This window comes from Caloenas nicobarica, chromosome 1 (genome assembly GCF_036013445.1).
Source record: "Caloenas nicobarica isolate bCalNic1 chromosome 1, bCalNic1.hap1, whole genome shotgun sequence".
Taxonomy (NCBI): domain Eukaryota; kingdom Metazoa; phylum Chordata; class Aves; order Columbiformes; family Columbidae; genus Caloenas; species Caloenas nicobarica.
The window spans coordinates 81,114,519-81,135,159 of record NC_088245.1 but is presented as its reverse complement, the minus strand read 5'-3'; the positions used below and the strand labels follow the sequence as shown (position 1 = coordinate 81,135,159).

The window sequence follows — 20,641 nt, the reverse complement described above, 5'->3', positions numbered from 1 at the left end:
CAGGGGTAGAATCTGCCTTCTCAGAATTTCTCTTTACTAGAGAAGGAAGACAGGATTTTCAGGTGCCTGTAACTATGTGTTCAACTTACTGTTTAAGAGGTACCTATCATCTGTAGACAGCTCAGTCTGGTGGAATTATACCTTGAAGAAGGAACTGACACCAACACGCTCCCCCAGTTCTTTTTGTGTGTCTCTGCATGGGAAGTCTCCTAAACGGTCAATATTTCTCATTTTCTGTGAAACTCCCTTTAAGTTTGGCTCATCACCTACCACATTCTCCCACCTGGTATTGATTTTGATTGAGATGCCAACATTACATGACTGCTGCCTTTTTGCTAAAGATCTTCACAACTTGAATGCTTAATACACCCTTAGTTAATCACTAGATGAATAAGAGACAATTGCATTGCTTAACTCAGAAACATGGAGAAGTAATTTTGATCAACTCCCACACAGTAGAGAGCACAGCAAAGTTCAGCTTCCCGTGTACTGCTCAATATACAACCTCGGTGCTCAGAAGAATGAGCTGGTAAGAGTCTGAGCCATGCTTCTGGGAAATCTAGAGGTCATCATGTTTGTGCTAGTTGTTGAAGTTGTTTTTGCAAGCCTTGACTTTCATCATGTCATCCGAGAGCTCCATGATATGGAAATCAAGATACCAGGAAAAATAATCAAAATTTGACTTTATTCTGTAAACTTCAGTGTAGAATGTAGCAGACAGCTCAAGGAGGTCTAGTCCATTCATGGGAGATGGAAAAGATGCTGTCTCTGGCTTAGAGTTGCCAGCTTCAGGCAAGCTCATCCACTGATGGCTCAAGCCCTGATCTTTGGTGAAGCCTAACACTCGTAAACCCCGCTTTGCTAGCTGGCCTCACAGTAACCTCAGAGATCCAGGCAGGCAGAGATCAGAAATGTGTTTCAATCATTTAATGCATTTGAAGTAGTCTTGGAAAAAAAACCCTACTATGAGGCTCAAACCACTATTATAACAGCCATTATAAAGAGTACAAGTTCCATTACAGTAACCTAGAATCTGTCTGAATAAAAAATGCTGCTGCTTTTAATCTAAAGTGAATAATTCATGTTTTAGCTTAAGGAATTAAGAGACTATTAGACCATTATCTGCTTTGATCTGTGTAATTAATACACATTTAAAGGGGGTGTGCATCAAAAAATAAAGGTAGGGAGTGTTTATTCCTCTATTTCTGTGTTTGTTCTTCTAATATTTTTTTATTTTTTTATGACTGTATTTAAAGTGTCGATATTTCTGATATCAGTAAGTCTACTTGTAAAATAACAAAGTGGAGATAAATTAAGATGTAATTGAAAGCTACTTGGTACAAAGGATTAGGTCAAAGCTCTGGTCTATCTGAACTGCAACTGATACACATGTTGTCATCCATTTTGCAGTATCAATTTATTTCCACTCTGTTTTGATGCATCTAGACTTAAAAAAATATCCAAGAGACGCATCTTATTTATAAAAATCTGAAAAGGAGTTAGGAGTCATAGGTTTATTGCTATCTAGAGTCTGGTTCTGCCTCTGAGATGTTGATGCTTGGGGTAGATGGAACCCAGCTATGTTTTTCTAGGTGTATATGGCAACCTGCTGATTGCTGTCTCACCAGAATAAACTGTAAACCTTCCCAGATGTTCTTAATCTGGACCCTTAACCTTTAAAAAAACCCAGAGGCTTTCCATTCCTTGGAGCCAAACTTCGCTAACAATATCTAGGCTGTTTTCAAACCAAGCTTCAAACATAAAAATGACTAATAAATCCATATTCCGTAATAGTTAGGTTGGAAAACTATTATTTAAAAACATACTCAGTTTTTACGATCCATTTCTAGTAAAAATCCAAAACATGCTTCACTAATGTTACCATTTCAGATGCTCAGATCCTGGATGATAGGCATGATATCCAGATAGATACACCAATAAATATGTAAAGGCTATAAATCTGTCTGAATTAGTGATTTATGGATGTGAGAGGGGGAAGAGGGCTGGGAAATCCTGTTTTCTAATCTGTTCGTTTCCTGACTCTTAAGGTTCTGTAACTTCACAGCTGGTGATGTATTTCTCCGTTGTTCGTATTATTATACGCTGAATACATCACTCTACGCCCTTCAGCGGGACCCGGGGCTTTAAGAATAAGGCCTTCATCTTGTATGGACTTTTAGTCTGTACCTGATCCTACTCATGCAAAGAGCAATTTTTGGCCGCCCAGGAGGGAATTAGCCCCCAGCACGCTGCGGATCTCGACTGGAGGAGCCCTGGGGCCTGAGTGTGAGGCAGGTTTGGAGGAAAGAAGCAGCGGGGTTTGGATGGAGCCACAGCCCAGAGATTCGTAACGCTTTGGAGAACTGTAGCCCGCTAGCTTTGGGATTCCAGTGCGGGCTTCCCATTAAAACAACAACAATAATAGTAATAATCGTTCATAAACATCTATCTTTCTGACTTTTTTACGGCCTCGTAATTGCCCCCCTCCCTGACAGGCAGATTTATGCCTTGGCCGCCAGCGCCCGGTGTCGAGGAGTTCCGCCGCCCGGGTGGCACCGCCGGCTCCTGCGGGGCGGCAGCGGGGGGGGGACACGGGGTGCGACCCGGCCCCAAGCGGAGCCGCCGCGACCCTCGGACGCGGGGTGCGGAGCCTCCCCCGCCCCACTGCGCGCCGGAGGCGGACGAGACCGGCGCAGCCTTTCCCCGGCAGCCGGTCCGGCCGTTTTTGAAAGCGGCAACCTCCCCTTCCCCGGCAGCCTGCTGTGCTTCGTTATCGCCTCCAACACCCCCTCCCCTCCGCCGCTCTTTTTTGGTGTGGTGTCCTGTTCGGGTTTGGGTTTGCTTCTGGGCTTTCGGTAGTCTCCTCTCCAGGCTGGGGGGGAGCTCTCATCACTTGTTTTTTCCGCACAAAACTCAAGGACTATCCCGGCAGCATTCAGGCTGCTTTCCTTCTCTCTCCTCCCAAGCAGCTTCCCTTCAAAGTCCCTCCCGCGGATCTTTCTCTAGCCGTCCCGGTACAACTTCGCAACTTCTGTCCCCGACTCCGCTGGCCTTTTATTTGCAATATTTTTCTGGGCGTTTTTGTAATTTTTTTCCTTTTGGCCATTCCTCCTTCCCCGCGGTCCGCAACGACCGGTACACTCCTTCCCCGCGACCGCGGGTCACGGCTGGGACAACCGCGGGCCGGGCGCGGACCCTCCGGGGGGCAGCACCGCCCCTCCCTCCCTCCCTGCCTCCGCCGGGAGCGCCTGTGAGGGAGATGATGGCCTAGAAATTAAGCAGCACTTCTGAGGTGGTACATCTGCCTCTCCCCCACGTCCCCCTCCCCCTTTTTTCTTACACTGTTTAGGATTTCTCTGCGTCCCTGCCTCTCTTGCACTTTAAAAAATCCCTAATTTACTACTCCCCCTCCAAGCCCGAGGGGGTCGCGGAGGGGGCGAGGCGCTCCCCAGCCCTTCATGCGCGCCGCTGAGCTCTCAGGGAGGAGGCGAGCGGGGGGCGAGCTCCGCGCTCCGCAGGAAATGCCGGCGCTGCGGCGGGGAGCGACCCCGGCCCGCCGCCCCCGCGGCTGCCCCCCGGCCGCCCGCCGCTGACGGCCGCCGGGGGGTCACTGCCGGCCCCTGCCCAGCTGGGAGTAAGTCCAGCGAGGCCCGTCGGGGCCATGGCCGGCGGCGAGGCTCGGAGCCCGGGCTGCAGCGGCCGCTGCCCGCCGGCGGGGCTGCAGCCCGGCTCTCCGCGGGGCGGCGGCGGGGCGGCGGGGGGGGGGCCGGCCTCCCGGACCGCGCTGTCGCCGCCGCGGGAGACCTGGCGCCGCCGGAAACTTTCCTCGGCGCTGTGCGCCGGCTCCCTCTCCGTGCTGCTGGCCCTGGTGGTGAGGCTGGTGCGGGGGGAGCGCGGCCGGGAGCTGGCGGCGGAGGGCGGCGCGGGGCCGCGGGGCTGGGGGTGGCTGCCCCCCGGCGCCGTGCCCCTGGGCCTGGCCGGCGCCTTCTTCGGCGCGGGCCGCTACCTGCTGCGCGGCGGCGTGCGGCCGCGGACGGCGGCGCTGCTGCTGGCCGCCTGCTGCGGGGGGGAAGCGGTGGCGCAGACGGCGCTGGCGGCGGGGGAGGATCACTTGCTCTCCCTCGCCGCCACGGGGGTGGTGCTGAGCTGCCTGGCCGCCGTGACATGGCTGGTGCTGAAGCTGAGGCAGGGCGTCCTCATGCTCGCCGTGACTAGCGCGGCCAGGACCACGTCCCTCGTCGCCTTGGAGAGGGTCCCGGCGTCCTGGCGGCCCTACCTGGCCTACCTGCTGGGGCTGCTGGGCATCCTCCTGGCCGGCTACGCTGACCGGCTCTGGCCCCCGCGGCGGGCCGCCCCGCTGGCGGAGCCTCCCGCCGCCCCCGCGGCCGCGGACGAAGCCCCGGTGCTCAGGCGGCGGCGGCGGTCCAGCTCCATGATCTCCCCTGAGATGTCGGGCGGCGGCGGCGGCGGCAGCAAGACCCACCGGCGGACCTCGCTGCCCTGCATCCCCCGGGAGCAGGTAGGGCAGGGGCAAGGGGGGACGGGTCCCAAACTTTGCTGGTGGCGGGTGGGAGCCCCGCCGGCGGCAGAGGCGCGGGCAGCCGTGCCCTCCCGGCCGCTCCCCGGCGGAGGAGCCGAGCACGGTGCCGGCTTTGCCCGGCGCCCCGCGGCGCGGAGAGCCCCGTGCGGCCGCCCCGGGACGGGGCTGGGGCCGGTGGGAAGAGGGGCTCTCCGGACCCAGCCTGGCTCGTCCCGGCTGAGGGCGACGGGGAGAGAGCTCGGGGTTTTCTTTTCTTTTACAGCCATCACTGGCGCTTGCTTTTCTCAAAGCTGGCAGAAAGTTGAGTCGGGTGGTACCCGCCTGGCTCTTGGAGCTGGTGGGAACCTGCTCTCTGCACAGCCCTGAGGTTTCCCAGCATCACTTACGAGCCTCGCTTTTTCAAACCTAGGTTTTCCCGGAAAGGTAGCTTAGCCCTATTAAACTTGCTTTAAGCGGTAAAGGTGTGCGTGCTTGGGCCAGGCAGCTTGTCCTCGGTGGGAGAAGTCCCTTATCAGGACGATAGCGTGTCCTCTGAGGCTGGCCCGCACAGTGCGGTGCTCATCTTTGCACTTTGCCTCCGCAGGGCTGTTCCTATGCGTGTAATCAATAGCTCCCGCTCTGCTGTGGTTGTGGGAACCGGTTCGAGGCACACGCGATTTATCTCAACTTTGTTTCCATTAAGAGGCTGTGATTTCAAGGGAGGAGTGAGAACTTACTCTTTTAGCAGGGATGCGTTCTTTTGAATGTGCACCTCAAGAAGAAAAAAAAGGAAAAAGAAACAATCAGACACCATTATCTTTACTGCACAGCTGTATAGAGTCCTGCCATGGACACAAGGTTGGCTTAGTTCTGTGCTCAAAGCATTTTCTCAATTTTTTTTGAGATTTAAGATTGCCCCAGGAAAGAATAGTTCGATAGGTTGAGTGTAACTGAGCGTATTGAAAGCCAGTGCAACCCTCACGGAGCAGTGGAAAGGGAAACCTGGGGGAAAATAAGTGGCAAATGGCGTTAAGCTTTCTTTTTCAATTAGTATTGAAAATGTGTCTGTGCACTGTGGTCAACTGAAGCGTATTGCCATACTCCAAAGGTTTTCTTTCAGGTTGCTTGCTGCATAAGCAGCTAAGTATTTTCCAAGTGATGGCATCTAACCATATGGTGTGGGTGGCTACTTTGTTTCTAGAAATGGTTTGATTACATCCCTGTGTGGTTGGTTATGACATTTTCTAGAAGAGGGCCTGACAACCTTACATACTTGAGGATTATTTTACAACAAATGCACTTATTTATTTAACATTTTTGCTTAGATAAAATAAATATTTACCACAGTGTCCGGGCAAATACAGTGTGAAAAAGTAGACAGCTGACCCAGTTCTGACTTTAATAGGAGCTGAGAGAGGGAGAAGGGTGTAAAAATAATTAGTAAATACAGTATCTAAGGCAAGAAATTAAAACCGTTTATACTTGGTGACGCTAGACATTTCTGATGGTTTCTTACGATAATCATTTTTAAGGTTTAAAACATATTTCCAGTCACTCTCACACTTCAAATAAAAGCAGCTTTTCAGTTAACATCTCTAAATGCAATGGAGACGGGGCTCACTAGTTTGATATCGCATCCTTCTCTTTTCTTATGGAGGGAGTTAAAATCATCTCTATATACCAAGATGTTAAACTGGTGATGGATAACAAGGTAGCCTTCTTCCCCCTCAGTGGTGTGTTGCTTAGGGACAGTGGTCAGCTTTGCCCCCAGCAACTCCTGCTTCCAAGCTGCGGAGCTGGAGTGGAGTTAGCTGGCAACTGTGAAGTTTACCCACTGCAGGTTTTTGGCAAATTTCTCTTTCTTTTGTTCTCAGTCGCTATTAATCAATAGTGAGATCTGGTATTGCTTGCGCCGCTGCATGATTAGAAATGGATAACTACTTTTGAGTTTGGGGAGACTTTTTGTCTTTTTTTTTTTAATAGCACAGTATGGCTGTGTGCATGTATATGTGAAACCCCCTCCCTAAAAGCTGTCTTCTTAAATACACATTAGCCAGATAGAAAAATGGAAAAGCTGAAACAAAGCTCTCTGAGGGCCTTGAAGAAATGCTGGGAGAATTGGGACTCTCTTGCAGCAAAGTTTGTGTTTATAGCAAAAATCCGCTCCCTATAGGCTTAAAGAAACCATAGGTAAATGTTTCTGCTTTGGACAGTTTTTAAATATAACACGTTAAAAATAGAGATGAGGACTTTATAAACAAGACCAGGCCTTCCCTCACCCCCTGTATTTAAAAAATATGCCCTGAATGTTTCTCATCTGAAAGATAGCTTGTCGATACATCTGGGAACTGCCAATAATTTTAATCAGGAAATAGGTCTACTTTATTGCTTTGAAATACATGCTTTCATTTGGTGAATAACATTAAGTGAATTTTTAAAGATGTTTCCCATTACTTCTCGCGTAATCTTTTCTGTTGCTGAGCATTTAATTAAGCTTTTATTTTTCCAGAGTGTGATTCCCACCCTGTCTGTTTGTGATATGACATTCTGCAAAAGTTGGAGTTCCTGAATTTTTTTTTTCTTAGTCACACACATCTCAGTTGTTAGCTGGATTTTTCCTTATTAGAACATAGAGTTGAATCTATGTGGTCTTGCAATTTAAAGGACAGTACTAGGAACTGCAAACTAACATCGCAGATAGAGGTATTAGAATATTCAAAATTAAATTAAAAGTATGCTGTTTAAGCTGCTAGTAGGAGTAGCTGGAAATGCGTATATCACTAAATTATTCCCTCTTTAGAAGTGTCTCATCTTAGTTGCTAATCAGTTCCAAAAAGAATTTAAAAAGAAAAACCCTTTTGTTAAAAAAAATTCCACCATCCAAAATCAAACACAGCAAGATATAACCTTTTGGTGCTAGAAGTGGTCTTTACTGGTTTTTCTTTTAATTCTGGGTTTTTTGGTGTGGGTTTTTGTTTGTTTGTTTGTTTGTGGTTGTTTTTTTATATGTGTTCTCTCTTTCTCAATTTTGGTAAATTCTTTGGATTAAAAGTTTCCAGTTTGGTGTGTGTGTAGATCTCATTGAGAAATGTGTGCTTTGTAACAGCCTGATCCTGCTCCCAGCTGAGCGTTGTCTGCCTGTGATTTCATCAATGCCGGCTGAGGATGCTCAGCTCCTTGAGGGCTCGCTCACCCAGATTTGAAAGAGGCAGCAGAGAGAAATTGTGAATGGATGTGTAAGACAGTGAGTGAATGAACAAATGCATGTGTGTTTGGGTTTTTTTTTTGTGTGTGTGGTGGTTTGTGTTTGTGCGTGGTGGTTTGGGTTTTTTTGTTTTGTTTTTTTTTGGGTTTTTTTGTTTGTTTTTTTTTTTTTTCTGGTAAATGCACAACTACCTCCAGGATGATGGCTTTTGGAGTTTCTTCTCCATGTTTTTGCAAACATTTTAGTTTTCACTAAAAGCACGGAGAGGAGATTGTGGGTGAGGGGGGGAATAGAAGTGTGTTCTGTGTTTCCCATTAAAATATTAAATGGCCTTTGTGTTCTGGAGCTTGTCTCTCTGATCTGCATGTCTTAATCTTGACATACAACAGTCTAAAGGGATGATTTCACCTTGGCGGGTGATAGTAGCTGTACAATTTTAAACAATGTCGAAGACTCAGGATTTTGCTTTTAAGCCTTGCTTGTTGTTTTGTTTGGGGGGAATTGGAAGCTTTCAGCTAGCTTGGATTTATTACAACTGTGTGTTAAATGAGCTAGAGCAGCTGCTACAAGTAATTCACATTGCTTAGCCCTTTCATTTTATTTTATTTTATTTTGTCAGAAGACTGTCACAGGTACAGCACACCTCAGGGTCTGAAGTACTTTCCAGTTCCCAAACTAGTGGGTGACACAGCCTCGTATGAGAAGGCACTAAGGCACTAGCGAGTTGCTGAGTCTTGCCCTGGTCCTCAGCGTTGCTGGTGGGCACCACCGCGATGGAGGAGTTTCTCCTCCGGCTGCAAGGCCAGCAGCTCCATGTGCAAACTCCCGTCCGTGTCCTCTGGCTCCTGGGGCAGAGCGGGTTTCTGCCCATTTTCCTTCCTTCTTTCTCTTTGTGGGCACGTGGAGAAATAGAAAGCTTTTTGCCTCACTGAGGGACACCTGAGGGTCTGTCACTTATTTTTAATCTGTTTGAGACTTGATAGCTGTTCCGTGCTGCCACATCTTTCCCTGCCTGTTTCTCCTTTTTAAAAAATTATTTTTTCAGATCAATAACTTCGGTGACAGACTCCTCTGTCTTTCATCTGCAGCAGCAGGGGTTTTTTTTTTTGCTCAATTTGGCCATTTTTCGCAGAGTTCTAGATGGTGACTCTGCCTGTTCCCAGTCTGTAGCCTGGGAAAGTTGTGAGCTGGGACTGTCGTTATCACTGCCTGTCTGTGGAGTTGAGAAGACAATACTGTTAACAGTTCACATGGTCGAAGATATCTCTTCAGCAATAAGATCTAAGAAATGGAGGGGATTTTCTTTTTTTCCCCGAGGCTTTATCTGTTCTTCTCATTGTTTGACAGTGAGAGCTTTGTAAGTGCCAGGAATGCATTGCTTCCCCTCCTTTCCTGGATCTCTATCATTCTGTCCAAAAAAAGGGCAGCTGTACCCTTATCTTACAACCAATTTTCGATATTATGTATGCTGCCTCTGGCCTGAAAATAGGAGAGAACAGAGTGCAACATACAGAGATTTAAAATTTTGGAGGGGAGAAGGCAGATTAATATCCAGATCTAGATCTAATATCTAGATTCTAGATCTAATATCTAGAAGTTTTTGTATGTCAAAGTTCCTATTAGGCATGCAGTGTTATATACTGCATACCTCCTGCTGCTAATAAGCGTTATTGAGCTGTAATTACTCTGATAAGATATGCTGGCATTACCATTTAGGTCACTAGAAACCAAGGAATACTGAGGAGTTATGTCATCTGGTGACTTGCTGAAACACAACCGTGTAAAATATTTCAGTAAGGCTCCAGGAAAAATCACCCGGGGATTCCAGACATAATACTTTATTTTCTTTTGCATGGCTTCGTTTACGCAAACCTGCTCTACTTAGATTTTTTCCCCTTTTTTTTTTTTAATTTTTATTTTTAACCTTACAAAAATGTAAAAACTGCAGCTGAAACTCTCACGATTGATTTAGAATCTATTTTCGTCAATCGGTTAAATCAAGAAATTTATATTAGGGCACATTGGCAAAAAAAGTAAAATACAGTAGTGACTTTCTACTCTTTCTGCCTGAAGTGCGAAAATGCAAAGCTGGGGGAACTGAAAGAAATCCTGTGTACGCTGGGTTGTCATGTTAATTAAATAAACAGCCAGAACAGTGACCCTGTGTATGAACTGTGTTTTGAGAAGCTTTTTGGGGGTTGGAGGGGAAAAACAGTGACACATGATGTTTTGGATGTTAACTGCGACATTTGTATGAATTTGTCCTGATCTGCTGTTACTGTGCTTGTGTTCCAGCTCTTTTTTTTGCAAGAGACTGAGACACAGCTGTATTTTACAAATTGAAGGAATATGCTTGGGCTTTTTATTGCTTGGGCTTTTTTCTTTAAAAAGGTGTGTATATGTGTGTGTGTGTGTGTATATATATGTGTGTGTGTGTGTGTGTGTATATATATATATACACACACATATAAGTCCTGCCCTGGAACTGCAAAGGTTGCTCAATTCTGGTGCCTGCAAACTGCAGGGCTCGAAACGGGTGAGCTGACTGCATCCTATGTGGTTTGAGAATACAAAGAATGCTGCTGCAATTAAAGCTCTGAGACTGTTGCTGTGATTTGCTTAGATAATCTAAGGGGAGATGTACAGTTTATAGGATACCACTCGATGGATAAGGAAATAAATGTAAAGATCAGATAACAAAGTAGAAGTGTGTGTTTTTCCTTTGTGCAAGTTTTTTCTTCTCTGCTTGTTTTGAAAAAAAGTTTCTCGATGAATTACCAAACCCAAGTCTCTTCTGTGTTAGAGTGCTGCTTGGAAATAAATGCCTATCCTTTGGACTCCGTAGTTTTTCAAGTTTTAGTGTGTGTGTTGAGTTTTCTCTCTCTTTTTTGTTTTGTTTTGTTTTGTTTTTCCCCCTCCCAGATTTAGCTTGCTGTAACCCCTGCTGCAAGTACAGTGGTAGCATCAGGAGTTCTCTGGGATGTAGGGCGGGGGAGGGAGTGATGCCTGTCCAGGTTTTATGCTGTGGGGAACGTCAGTGTTTTCCTTTCTTTGGAGATTAAATGAGTTGGTGAGAGGAAGAACTGCTGTACTCCTTTATCAAGATTTTCCTCTTTTCAGTAACCAAAAAAAAAAAAAAAGTTTGAGCTGCTTCTCCCTCTGTGTGGGAGCAATTGTTACAAGCCTCTTAGTATTATTATGATGATGCTGGTGCGGCGGGAGGGGGCGGGGCCGGCGGGGCGCGCGCTGGCGGGGCCGGACCCCTAGAGGGCACGAGCGCCCCTCGATGCGCGCGACCCCGCCCGCCACGTCGGTCACCGCCGTAATGAACAACATCTGTCCGTGGTACTTAACCCAGCCCGCCTAATTTTATTTTATTTTATTTTATTTTATTTTATTTTATTTTATTTTATTTTATTTTATTTTATTTTATTTTATTTTATTTTATTTATTTTTTAACGTTTTGGTATCTGTCCCTGGCGATGCCAGCGGCATTGCCCGCTTCTCATACTCCCCCCGGGGTTCAGTTTGCCGGCGGTGTGGCGCCATGAGGTAAGGGCAAACCAGCCAACCTGCTGTGAGAGAAGGTTGTGCTGCTCTAATCATTGGCAAAAGAGCAGTAGTAGGTTTTGGCCTTCAAAAAGGCAATTAAGAATGCAATTGGAGATCGCGGTACAAAGATGAAGCTGCCTCCAGATCTGTCAAGAATCCAGAAGAATAGGCTGAACCACCATTGCTTTATGTATTGTGGCACTTCGTGGCTCTATTCACACACCCAGAATGTTAGAGCTTGGAAGGGACCTCGAAAGATCATCCAGTCCAATCCCCCTGCCAGGGCAGAAACACCTATGACTATAAATAAAAAGGGAAACGTGAAGAATGCAGCAGCAGAACATGCTGATGAGACAAGTGGTCCTTCGTTACCGCTGAAGGTAGGAGGCAGCTGGATGGTTTCCTGATGCTGCCTTAAGAGTTGCCGAATAAAGGGTGAAACAGCGCAGGAAGGTATTTGCTATAAGAGCTTGTTTTGTGAAATTACGTTGTTAATTTTGGAACCTGTCAGGAAAAAGACTTGATGTCAACTGGCAGTGCTGGTCACCGAAAAAGTCTTTTTGTGTGTGTGTGTGAAGTATTATAGTGAAATTAGATTAGTGAAGTACTGATATGGAGTGTTGTGTTGAGTTTTGGTCAGCCATGGTGAGCAGTTGGGGTCTACACATATAGCCCAAATCTCTGATCGTCACCTAAGAAGAGACTGGAAAATGTGTAAGAATAGATCTGATTGAGGAGTACTGAATAGGTATTCTCCTAAAAACTGAAGAAGAGAAGGGAATTTGGAAACAAACAAAAACCACTTTAGTGTTAAAATTCTAGCAAGAAGCCTGGATGGGCAAGATAGAAGTAAACTCTGGTCATGGAATGTGTTGTCACAAGGTATGAGTAAAGCCATTTCTAATGTTGTTAGACATTTGTATTTATTATTTATTGAAGTTTAGAGGTCTCTTATTCCAAGCAGGTTGAAGATTGGAAAAACTGGCTTTATTTTTTTAATCTGATACTAGTTAGGAAGAAATTTCCCACTTGGTTACTCTGTTGTGGTGTACTTTAGTGAAATTACTGTTTCATCTGAAGCGTCCACTGACCAGGACCTATCACAGGATGGCTGTGTTCGTAATTTTTACTACAATTAACTACTGAAAACAATTAGGGAGAAGATATTTATGAGCATCAAGACAGCTAAAGGCTCTCCCTCTACCCCTGCACGAGGGTGGAAAAAGTCAAAACCTCCACGTATCAGAAATAGCTCAAACCATAGGTGAGGCCTGCTTTTCTATCGCCTCTAACCCTCCAGTGAAACATGCTGTGTTAAAGTGACTTATTTATATTTTGTGTTTCATGGGTTGCTTAAGTTTGCTCTGTTTTGTAGTAAGAATGTATGCATTGATTTGAATTTTAAAATAAAGTAAATTTATATTCTGCACCTTTATTTTTTTAAATGGGATTTTTGTGTGCCTGACTGTAGGAGTGATGCTTTTCAGACATACTCAGGATGCTTTTCTGATGGCTGCTGAACTCCTGACACAAACCCTGGTGACAGTTTAAAAGGAACCATTCCTCAGACTGGTTGGTTCTCCTAGAAATATCTCAGCCTCATTAAAAGATGTGTGAAATATAGCTGTGGTGAGGTCTGATGGAAAGCGGTATCACTTGCTGTGTTTTGAAGATCAAGTCACTGATGGCAATTTTGGTTGGTTGGTTGGTTTTTGTTGTGGTTTTTTATGTTTCGTTTTGAAGAACCTTTTTCTTTCTTTGAATAAAGTTGCAGATTTGTTTTCTTGGTGTAAAGGGGGAAGAATTATTAATCATTTCCAAAACTGAACATTACTTATTCTGAGCAGCATCCTTTTGACGGATGTTTGACTAAATTTGTCCGTAAGTATGTTTCTGAAATGAATTCCAGAAGAGGAAATAACTGAGTGTTTGAATGCTGAAGGTTGATGGGTTTTTTTGAATTATTGCACTTCCAGCAGGTTGCTGATACCTTGCTAGCATCTCTGTGTGCACCAGCAATAACCAAATTATTCCTCTCCTTGAAGTACAGATACTTTTGCTAGTCTTTTGCAATTACTTTTGCTCTACGGTTTTAAATAAACCAATGTATATTTGTATTTAATGTAAAGGAACGTAGGCAGAACATCGACGTGTTTTGTTACATTGATCCTCAGCAAAAATATACACCCTAAATTTACCTTAAAATGAGAATCTGGGGCAGCTGAAGAGGCCGGAGCGGTGGCCTGTGAGCCCTGTGGTGGCCATAGAGCCACTGGGGTGGCAGCCTGCAAAGGTGCTCTCACGGGCATTTGTGTTTGCCCTCTGACCAGCAATGGATGAGGCAGCTGGAAGGGGTGATGTATGGGTTGAGAGGTTACGTTCAAGCAATATTTTCTCCACTTCTATGAGCAGTAGTTTAGATACGCTCACCCAAGCTTTTTGTTGCCTGTGAAGTAAAACTTGTGAAACCTTGTCTATGTTCATGTATTAAATCTCAATTGGAATGGCAGTTGTAGAAAGATACAGACCTCTGTGCAAAAGTGTAGATTAAAAAGGGCTGCATGACCTTATCTTACGTGCTGTCCCTTCTTGTCCCCGTTATTGCAGTTTTGAGTGCTTTTGTTACGAGATTCTTGCTTTTTCTCACTGTAGCCTCTTAAAGCTCACCAGCTTACTGATCTAACTTGGTTTTCCTTGCAGAATAGATTATGCAGCTTCATTTCCACCACACCCCACAACGGAGACAGAGCTATTTCTATATTGGTAATACTAAAATCCTTCCCCTGACAGTAGCTTGGCGAGTGGCAAAAAAAGTGTTGGATGCTGTTAGAGTTCTCAGGTGCATTTCACTTCACTTTTGTTGGTGATGGTAACCACAGGTTACTCCTGACAAGGTCTATTCACTGTATTTTATGTTGATAAGGAACTTAAGTGTGTTTGGGTGCATTGATAATTGCAAGATAACTGATAAGATATTTTACGTGTGGCTGTAGTTTTAGTTTGAGTCTGTAAGTGAGATTGTTACAGGAATACTTGAGCTGAGATGTAGCTCTGTATCTTACTCTTGTGAGGCAACGAATACCTTTAACTTCTCCTGATATTTTAAAATTCATATTGTGCAAGTCAAGGTTTGTTAAAAATGTTCTTTTCGTAGTGATTACTGATAATCTCCTTCCTGCCTCCGCTGACTTCAGTGGGAATTGAGAGTGCTCAGTCCTCCCAGGGTAACAGGCTGATCCTTTCAGTTGAATCATTAGTGCCAGAGGAGGGTGTGTTCCCATACACAAATCTGCAGATTGCTGGTTTTTATTTTTTTTTAAACAGCTAACTGTTCTTTTTCTTATTTTAAAGTAAGTAATTCAAAGCTAATGCTGGTTGTGCTGCTTGAAATGTGACCTGAGACTTTGTAGCATGTTTTTATAGATGTGTGTGCATACACATACATCTTTATATGTAAATATCTATGTGTTTGTGTACATATACACAATCAAATTAGTGTTGTGTAGCCTAGAGGGATGGAATTCTTTGTTTGACTCTGACAACACAGTCTGTAGCCTGAGTTACACATGTCGCTGTTCTTTCTGGATATTTAATAATATTTTCTGATGTTTCTACGGGCAAGCATGTTTCTTCATATACCAACTTCTGTACTCATTGCTTGAGTTTTAATTTGGTTTAGTATTTTTCTTTCTTGACTTGCAAATGCATACCAAGTTTTGCTAAATTTTTCTTCTTTTATTTGTAAATGTTTGAGTAGTGATTTTGATCAACAAATAAATACTTGTGTCTTACTAACACATGCTGTTCCAATATTCGAACTGGAACTTGGTGCTACAACTCTCTTCTAAAGGTGCAAAGCCATATAGGTGCTGTACATGGTATCTCTGGTGCCTGGACTGACTTGCTGCTGGATTTAGCTGTGACGTGGAGCTCAGGTCTGGCTGGACAGGAGGAGCTGATAAGGTCCCTGTGCAGCCTGAGCCAGTGTCCTTCTCGTGGGCATACATGGGGGCTGTTAGAACCATGATAAGACCAGCTGAGATAAATAGGTGACTCGCATTTTTACAGATAAAGATGATGAGCTTTAGCTGGTAAAACTTAGTCTATTATACGTAGTGGATATGTGATTGCTGCAATGTACCTATTCTCAAGGAAGCTATGGACTAGTTAGTATTTGTTATTTATTAGGACAGTTCTGAAAATTTACTTATTATGACAGTTCCCTGAAATTTGCTGCATTTCTGTTGATTCCAAATTCTGTATGAGGTGAAATGCTGCAACATAATTCATATGCCATGACTTTTTTTTTTTGTAAGACCAGCTTAATTCATATGCAAGTGCCATTCTTAAATGCAGTCTTAATTGTCTACTGATTATACAAAACTGCAAATGAATAAACATTTTCTATTAAAGGATTTAATGCTGTACTTCCCTTGTGCTTGTGAGGAACTGAGCTGTGAGGAAGACTCTGCCAGAGGTTCAGAAGTTAAAAAGGGGATAAGGGTGGAAGGAGGGCCCTAACCTTTTCAATGAAAGACTTCTGGCCAGAGTTGCAGAGAATTCATCTTTCCTCTGACTTGTGGAGAAGCAAACACATTTAGTTCTGCCCGGAAGCAGACAGGTATGCCAACAGGTGTACACAGTTTGATTATTTTAGGCGGTGCTGGCTCTGTATGTGCCTCATTACAGAGACTGTAGTGAGAATCTGTCCAGTGGCAAAGGAAATATTGTCTGTGCCACACGTATACTGAAAACTGACTTCTGGGTTGCAGAATACAAAATGTTAATCGTTACTAAGCTTGCTATGTTTGTGTCAAGCAGTATAATAGAGGAGCATGGGATAATAGTGCAACAATTAGATGGATTGGGGTACCAGCACTAAAGCACATGTTCCAGCTTAAATTCCACTTTGAGGATCCAAGCCTGTTATTCCCTCTTGGCAATGCACCTTTGGAGTCAGAGCCAGCTAATAGGAAATACTAGGCACCAGGGCTTAACCGAAATGTAGGACATCTAAACCTAGCTTTCTGGGTACGTGTGATGTGGTGAGACAGAGGGAGAAGGCAAAGCAAAGTGTTTCTTGGAGAATTCTTGAACATTTTTAAGTGAAGTAGTAAAAATAGATTGTCTGTCTCCTTCCTCTTAAATCTACCTAATCTTTATTCCAGCTTTCTCTTCTACTGTGTGCGGTGTGTAAATTTAGTCCTAATATGAGTGATGTTCTTACTCAGGGTTGATGGATGGTGTATAGTTGTGGATAGCGGTGACTGAGGCACAGATTCAATGTTTTTTCATTCCAATATTTTAGCTGCCATCATCTTTGAATCTAGAATTTTTTTTTCCTTTTGTATGACACATAGACAAGAGAGAAGATTCTTAAGATTACCCTAAGATTTCCTGACTTGGGCTGTGATCTGCCACTCGAGCAGACTTTTTGAAAACCCAGAATTTTGAAGTCTGCATTCATGCCTGGGCATTCTGTCATGTGTAGATATTTAGTTTTATTATTCTTTTGGGAGCTGCAACTGATCTGTGATCAAAAATGATAAAATTCTTGGCCATGAATTAGTATAACTCCTTAATGGAAGGGAATTTGCATCTGCAAATATATGTGTTTATTCCATGTTCTGATTTGCTTTATATGTTGTCTCTTCTCAAATGAAAGTAGAAACATGGTGCTGAGGAAAATGTTGATCTTTAAACTGAAGTCAGTGTATTGCAAAATTTACTGATATGCACTTAAAAAACGCAGCCCAAAAAGTCCTCAGCTAGTGGGAGCGGTGACAAAACATTTTCCTTTACAGTCATTCAGTGTACTCATGAGAACTTTGCCTACGGGTCTCTGGGTCTTTTATTTGGTTAAAGTTTTTAGGATTGAGATAAAAGTAACGATCAGATTGTCTTAATCATTCATAATAGCAGTTAAGCAGATGAGAACTTTAGGCAGAAACTTGATAGCCCAGAAAGGTGCTTTCTATCTTACCTGTGATCTTAATGGATTGCTATCTAAAATAGTGAATCAGTGTTTGTAAGCATAATTATGTCATACACTATGTTTTGAATGCTTGAATTTGCAATCTCAGATGGTTTTAATGAAATTTTATATATGTAACTTCTTAGATCTATGTAGGGGTTTTTTTCCCCCCTTAAGTGTTTATTTAATAAAAAGCAAACTTAAGACAATTCTCATGATATTGATACCCACATGCTTTGATTTAACAGCTTCCTTAGTGCCACTCTTGTGAAATGTGATGAATGGTCAGATGTTCTTTTTTTGATTTAGGAATGTTTACATCAATGAGCTAAATTATTCCTGCGTCATTCCCTATCTTCTAGCCCAGCAAATCTGAAACCTCTTTCCTCTCTCATGGAAGACAGGCCAAGGAAGTCAAGGGTGGGCTTTGGACACTTGATTCTGCTTTCACGTGTAAGAAAGGTGGGTTAGATTTGTTTCAGGCTGTGGCGGATGCCCAAGAAACATTACAGTTTTGTGTGGTGATATATTTTTTCCGTAGCTCATTTCACTTCTTTCCCTTCAGCCAGATTCAAGAGCATCTGATTATTTGCTTTGTTTTTGTTTGATTGATTTTGGTTTTGTTTCTTTGTTTTGGAGGGTGGATGTTTGTTTGCTGAGCTAGAGAGATCCGTCCATGAGTTTGAATCTACAGAGATGCCATCTCAGATTTTAGGGGTTGATGGTGTTACCTGCCTCTAAATGCAAAAGCTTGAATGCAAAAATTTGTTGGTGTCTTGGAGGAAATTTCCATGCATCGATGAAAGATATGTGATATGAACATGAAGGGCTTGTAAAATAAATAGGAAAAGAATCAAAGAAAGGCAGTTTCAGATAATCAAAGGTAAAGTTTCCAGGAAGTGTGTGAATTCTGTCTTAAGAATGTGTATTAATTGGAGATAGATGCTCTCTGGTTTTTGTTTGTTAACACCAAAAAAAGAAATGCATTTAGTTGATTCCCACTGTTATTTCCCCTCTCCATCTCTTTTTGGAGTCTCTTAGTTCTAATTATATATATATGTATATTTAAAATCCTTTGCTTTCCATAGACTGTAGTGGCCTTTCACCTTTTGGGACTGTTTGTTCCGAGTGATGGCTGGAGCGATAGTGAGGCTCGTGTGACATCACAAACATTTGTGTTGGCAATCCTTCCTCATGGAGGACTCTCAAATCTGACAGTGGTGAAGATGACTAAGTAGAGACAGATTTATGTGGAAATCTTATTAATACCCATAAAAGAGAGAATGAAGGCATAAGAAATTTGGCTCCAAATAAACAACCAAAAAATGCTCTGTTCTTAGAAGCATTTGGCACAGCTCCATCATGCCTTTTGTGGGAACTGGCTCTTTGTCTGGCCTAATCTTGACTTCCCCCCCCCTCCCCCTTTTTAGAGATTACTGAAGACTTCCACTTTTCCCAAACTTTCTCACAGTAGAATAAAATTAATTTTCACTTTGGTAACGTACAAATCAGTTAATTATTTCAAAGACAATGTAAAACAGATGTCTTGCCTTGTTTCTCAGCAAAGATTTAACAGTAGCCTTGCTGTGAGATCTTTTACTGCCACCAAATGTCCCTAAATGTTATATGGTGCTCATAATCAAAGCGGTTTACAAAGAAGGGGAAATGTTTGTCAGCTACAGCTGTGATGACTGGAAAGAAATTGTGCAAGAGATGTGAAATCATAATTCAGTTTTCTGGTACTTGGATCTAAAATTTACGCAGACTTTTAAAGAGTGGGGTCTGAACTTCGTAGCAGTGGTCCGTCTGTCCGTAATGGGTTTTATGGTAGGTGGTTCTGGCGGAGTCACATTTTGATTCAGCTTTCTGGAAACAGAACGTTAGCAACTAATGGAGCATTGTGTGTTTGTTCTGTCCTGTGTATGTATTCATTTTACCCAGCCTGTAGCTCTGAGAGTCTCACAGGATTCCCTGCCATTGCTGTCAGGGCTCCCAAGTGCAGTGCCCTGCTTGGCACACCCGGCCCTCTTATTTCACGTTTGCTGTTGGCAGCAGAAGTCCCTCTGTCGTACTGCTGGAAAGAAAACCTCCTTCAGTCTTAACTCATTTCAGCCCAGGGGGTGGTGAATATTGAAATGCATATGCAACAACAGGAGAGAGAGCTCAGCGCCTGTTGGGAAAGGCTTGCCAGCAATCAGATGAAAGGGTCTTCGTAGCAGTTTCGATATTGGCCTTGGGAGAAGTGCCTGTGACGCTCAGTGCATGCTAAGACACATGCTCTGGTCTGGGCAGCTGCAGTGGCGTTTTCAGCTTAGAAAATTCATCCTGATTTTTGCTATGGTACGTAGTATGTACAGGAAAAGTTCCTTTATAAATTAAATACCTGCATGTGATCTTTGCATGTGGGCAGAGCCTTCTGTCCTGGAAATTATTTATAATATTTTGAACACTGTTTCTTCCCTGTTCCTGTTAAATGTGTAATTCAAGCAATTTCTGTTTTGCTTTAAACTGTTACTTTAATGACCTAGTTAGTCGAGAGGTGTTTGGAACTTTAACTGATCCATGTATTGGTGAGTGTCTTGTACTTTTTCCATGTGTGTATTATTTTTCCCAGCAAGTACGATATGCCGTGCTCTCTCCTGATGTGAGCACATACTGTTTTGAAATAGAAAGCAATGAATTAGCTTTCAGGGCTGGCTTATGAGCAAGATCTTGTTCTTTATTTGTTTACTTTTGCTTCTTGAATGCTTGTAGGTTCTAGGCCTGCTGTTAACACTGCCACTGAAATTGTAACCATTTCAGAAGAACAAAGCAACAACAAAATGAAGAAGAAAATATGAAAGAACCCCTATCAGGGTGAGGAGGTCACTTGTATCTTCTAATGTTTGCCAAGGTAAAAATCTTCACCATGAACTGTTGCTTATGGACCTGGAGAGACAGCTCCTGTGCACTGGTCTTTGGTCCCCTTCCCATACCTGGTAGCAGTGGGAAGCATCCTGCATTGTGGCTGGGATTGATATCCTGCAAATGGCTTGCTGACCAGGAATTGGAGTTGTTATCTTGGATTTGAAGTCCCAGGGCTGTGCTCCTGTGGTGGTAACACTGTGCTCCTCAGGTTCCTGAGATGGCATGGTCCTTCTTATTGACTTTTGGTAACAATTCAGATCTGCCATCTACAGTCATCCTCTAGTTCTGTTCTTGCACTTTAGCATCATTTTGGAGAACAGTAATGCTGCAAGAAAACACGTTTCCCCAGGCCAGTAGGTATTATGAAGCGCCTTTGTCAGATGCTTGCAAACAGAGCTGCTAGCATTGAAATATTTTATTCCTTTGGTATTTGAATATCAAATAGGAAATTGGTGTTCCCTCTGCTAATCTTGCTTAGCATTTG

General features: G+C 43.8%; 1 protein-coding gene across 1 annotated transcript in view; it reads left to right on the top strand.

Moving 5' to 3' along the window:
* The first annotated feature begins 3,661 nt into the window (after nucleotides 1-3,661).
* The window catches only part of PDE3A (phosphodiesterase 3A), a 264,176-nt gene continuing 247,196 nt past the window's right edge, over nucleotides 3,662-20,641 (top strand). The window contains exon 1 of the mRNA XM_065632929.1: nucleotides 3,662-4,519. Within this exon, the coding sequence (XP_065489001.1) occupies nucleotides 3,662-4,519 (858 nt within the window). The remainder of the gene's footprint in view (nucleotides 4,520-20,641) is intronic.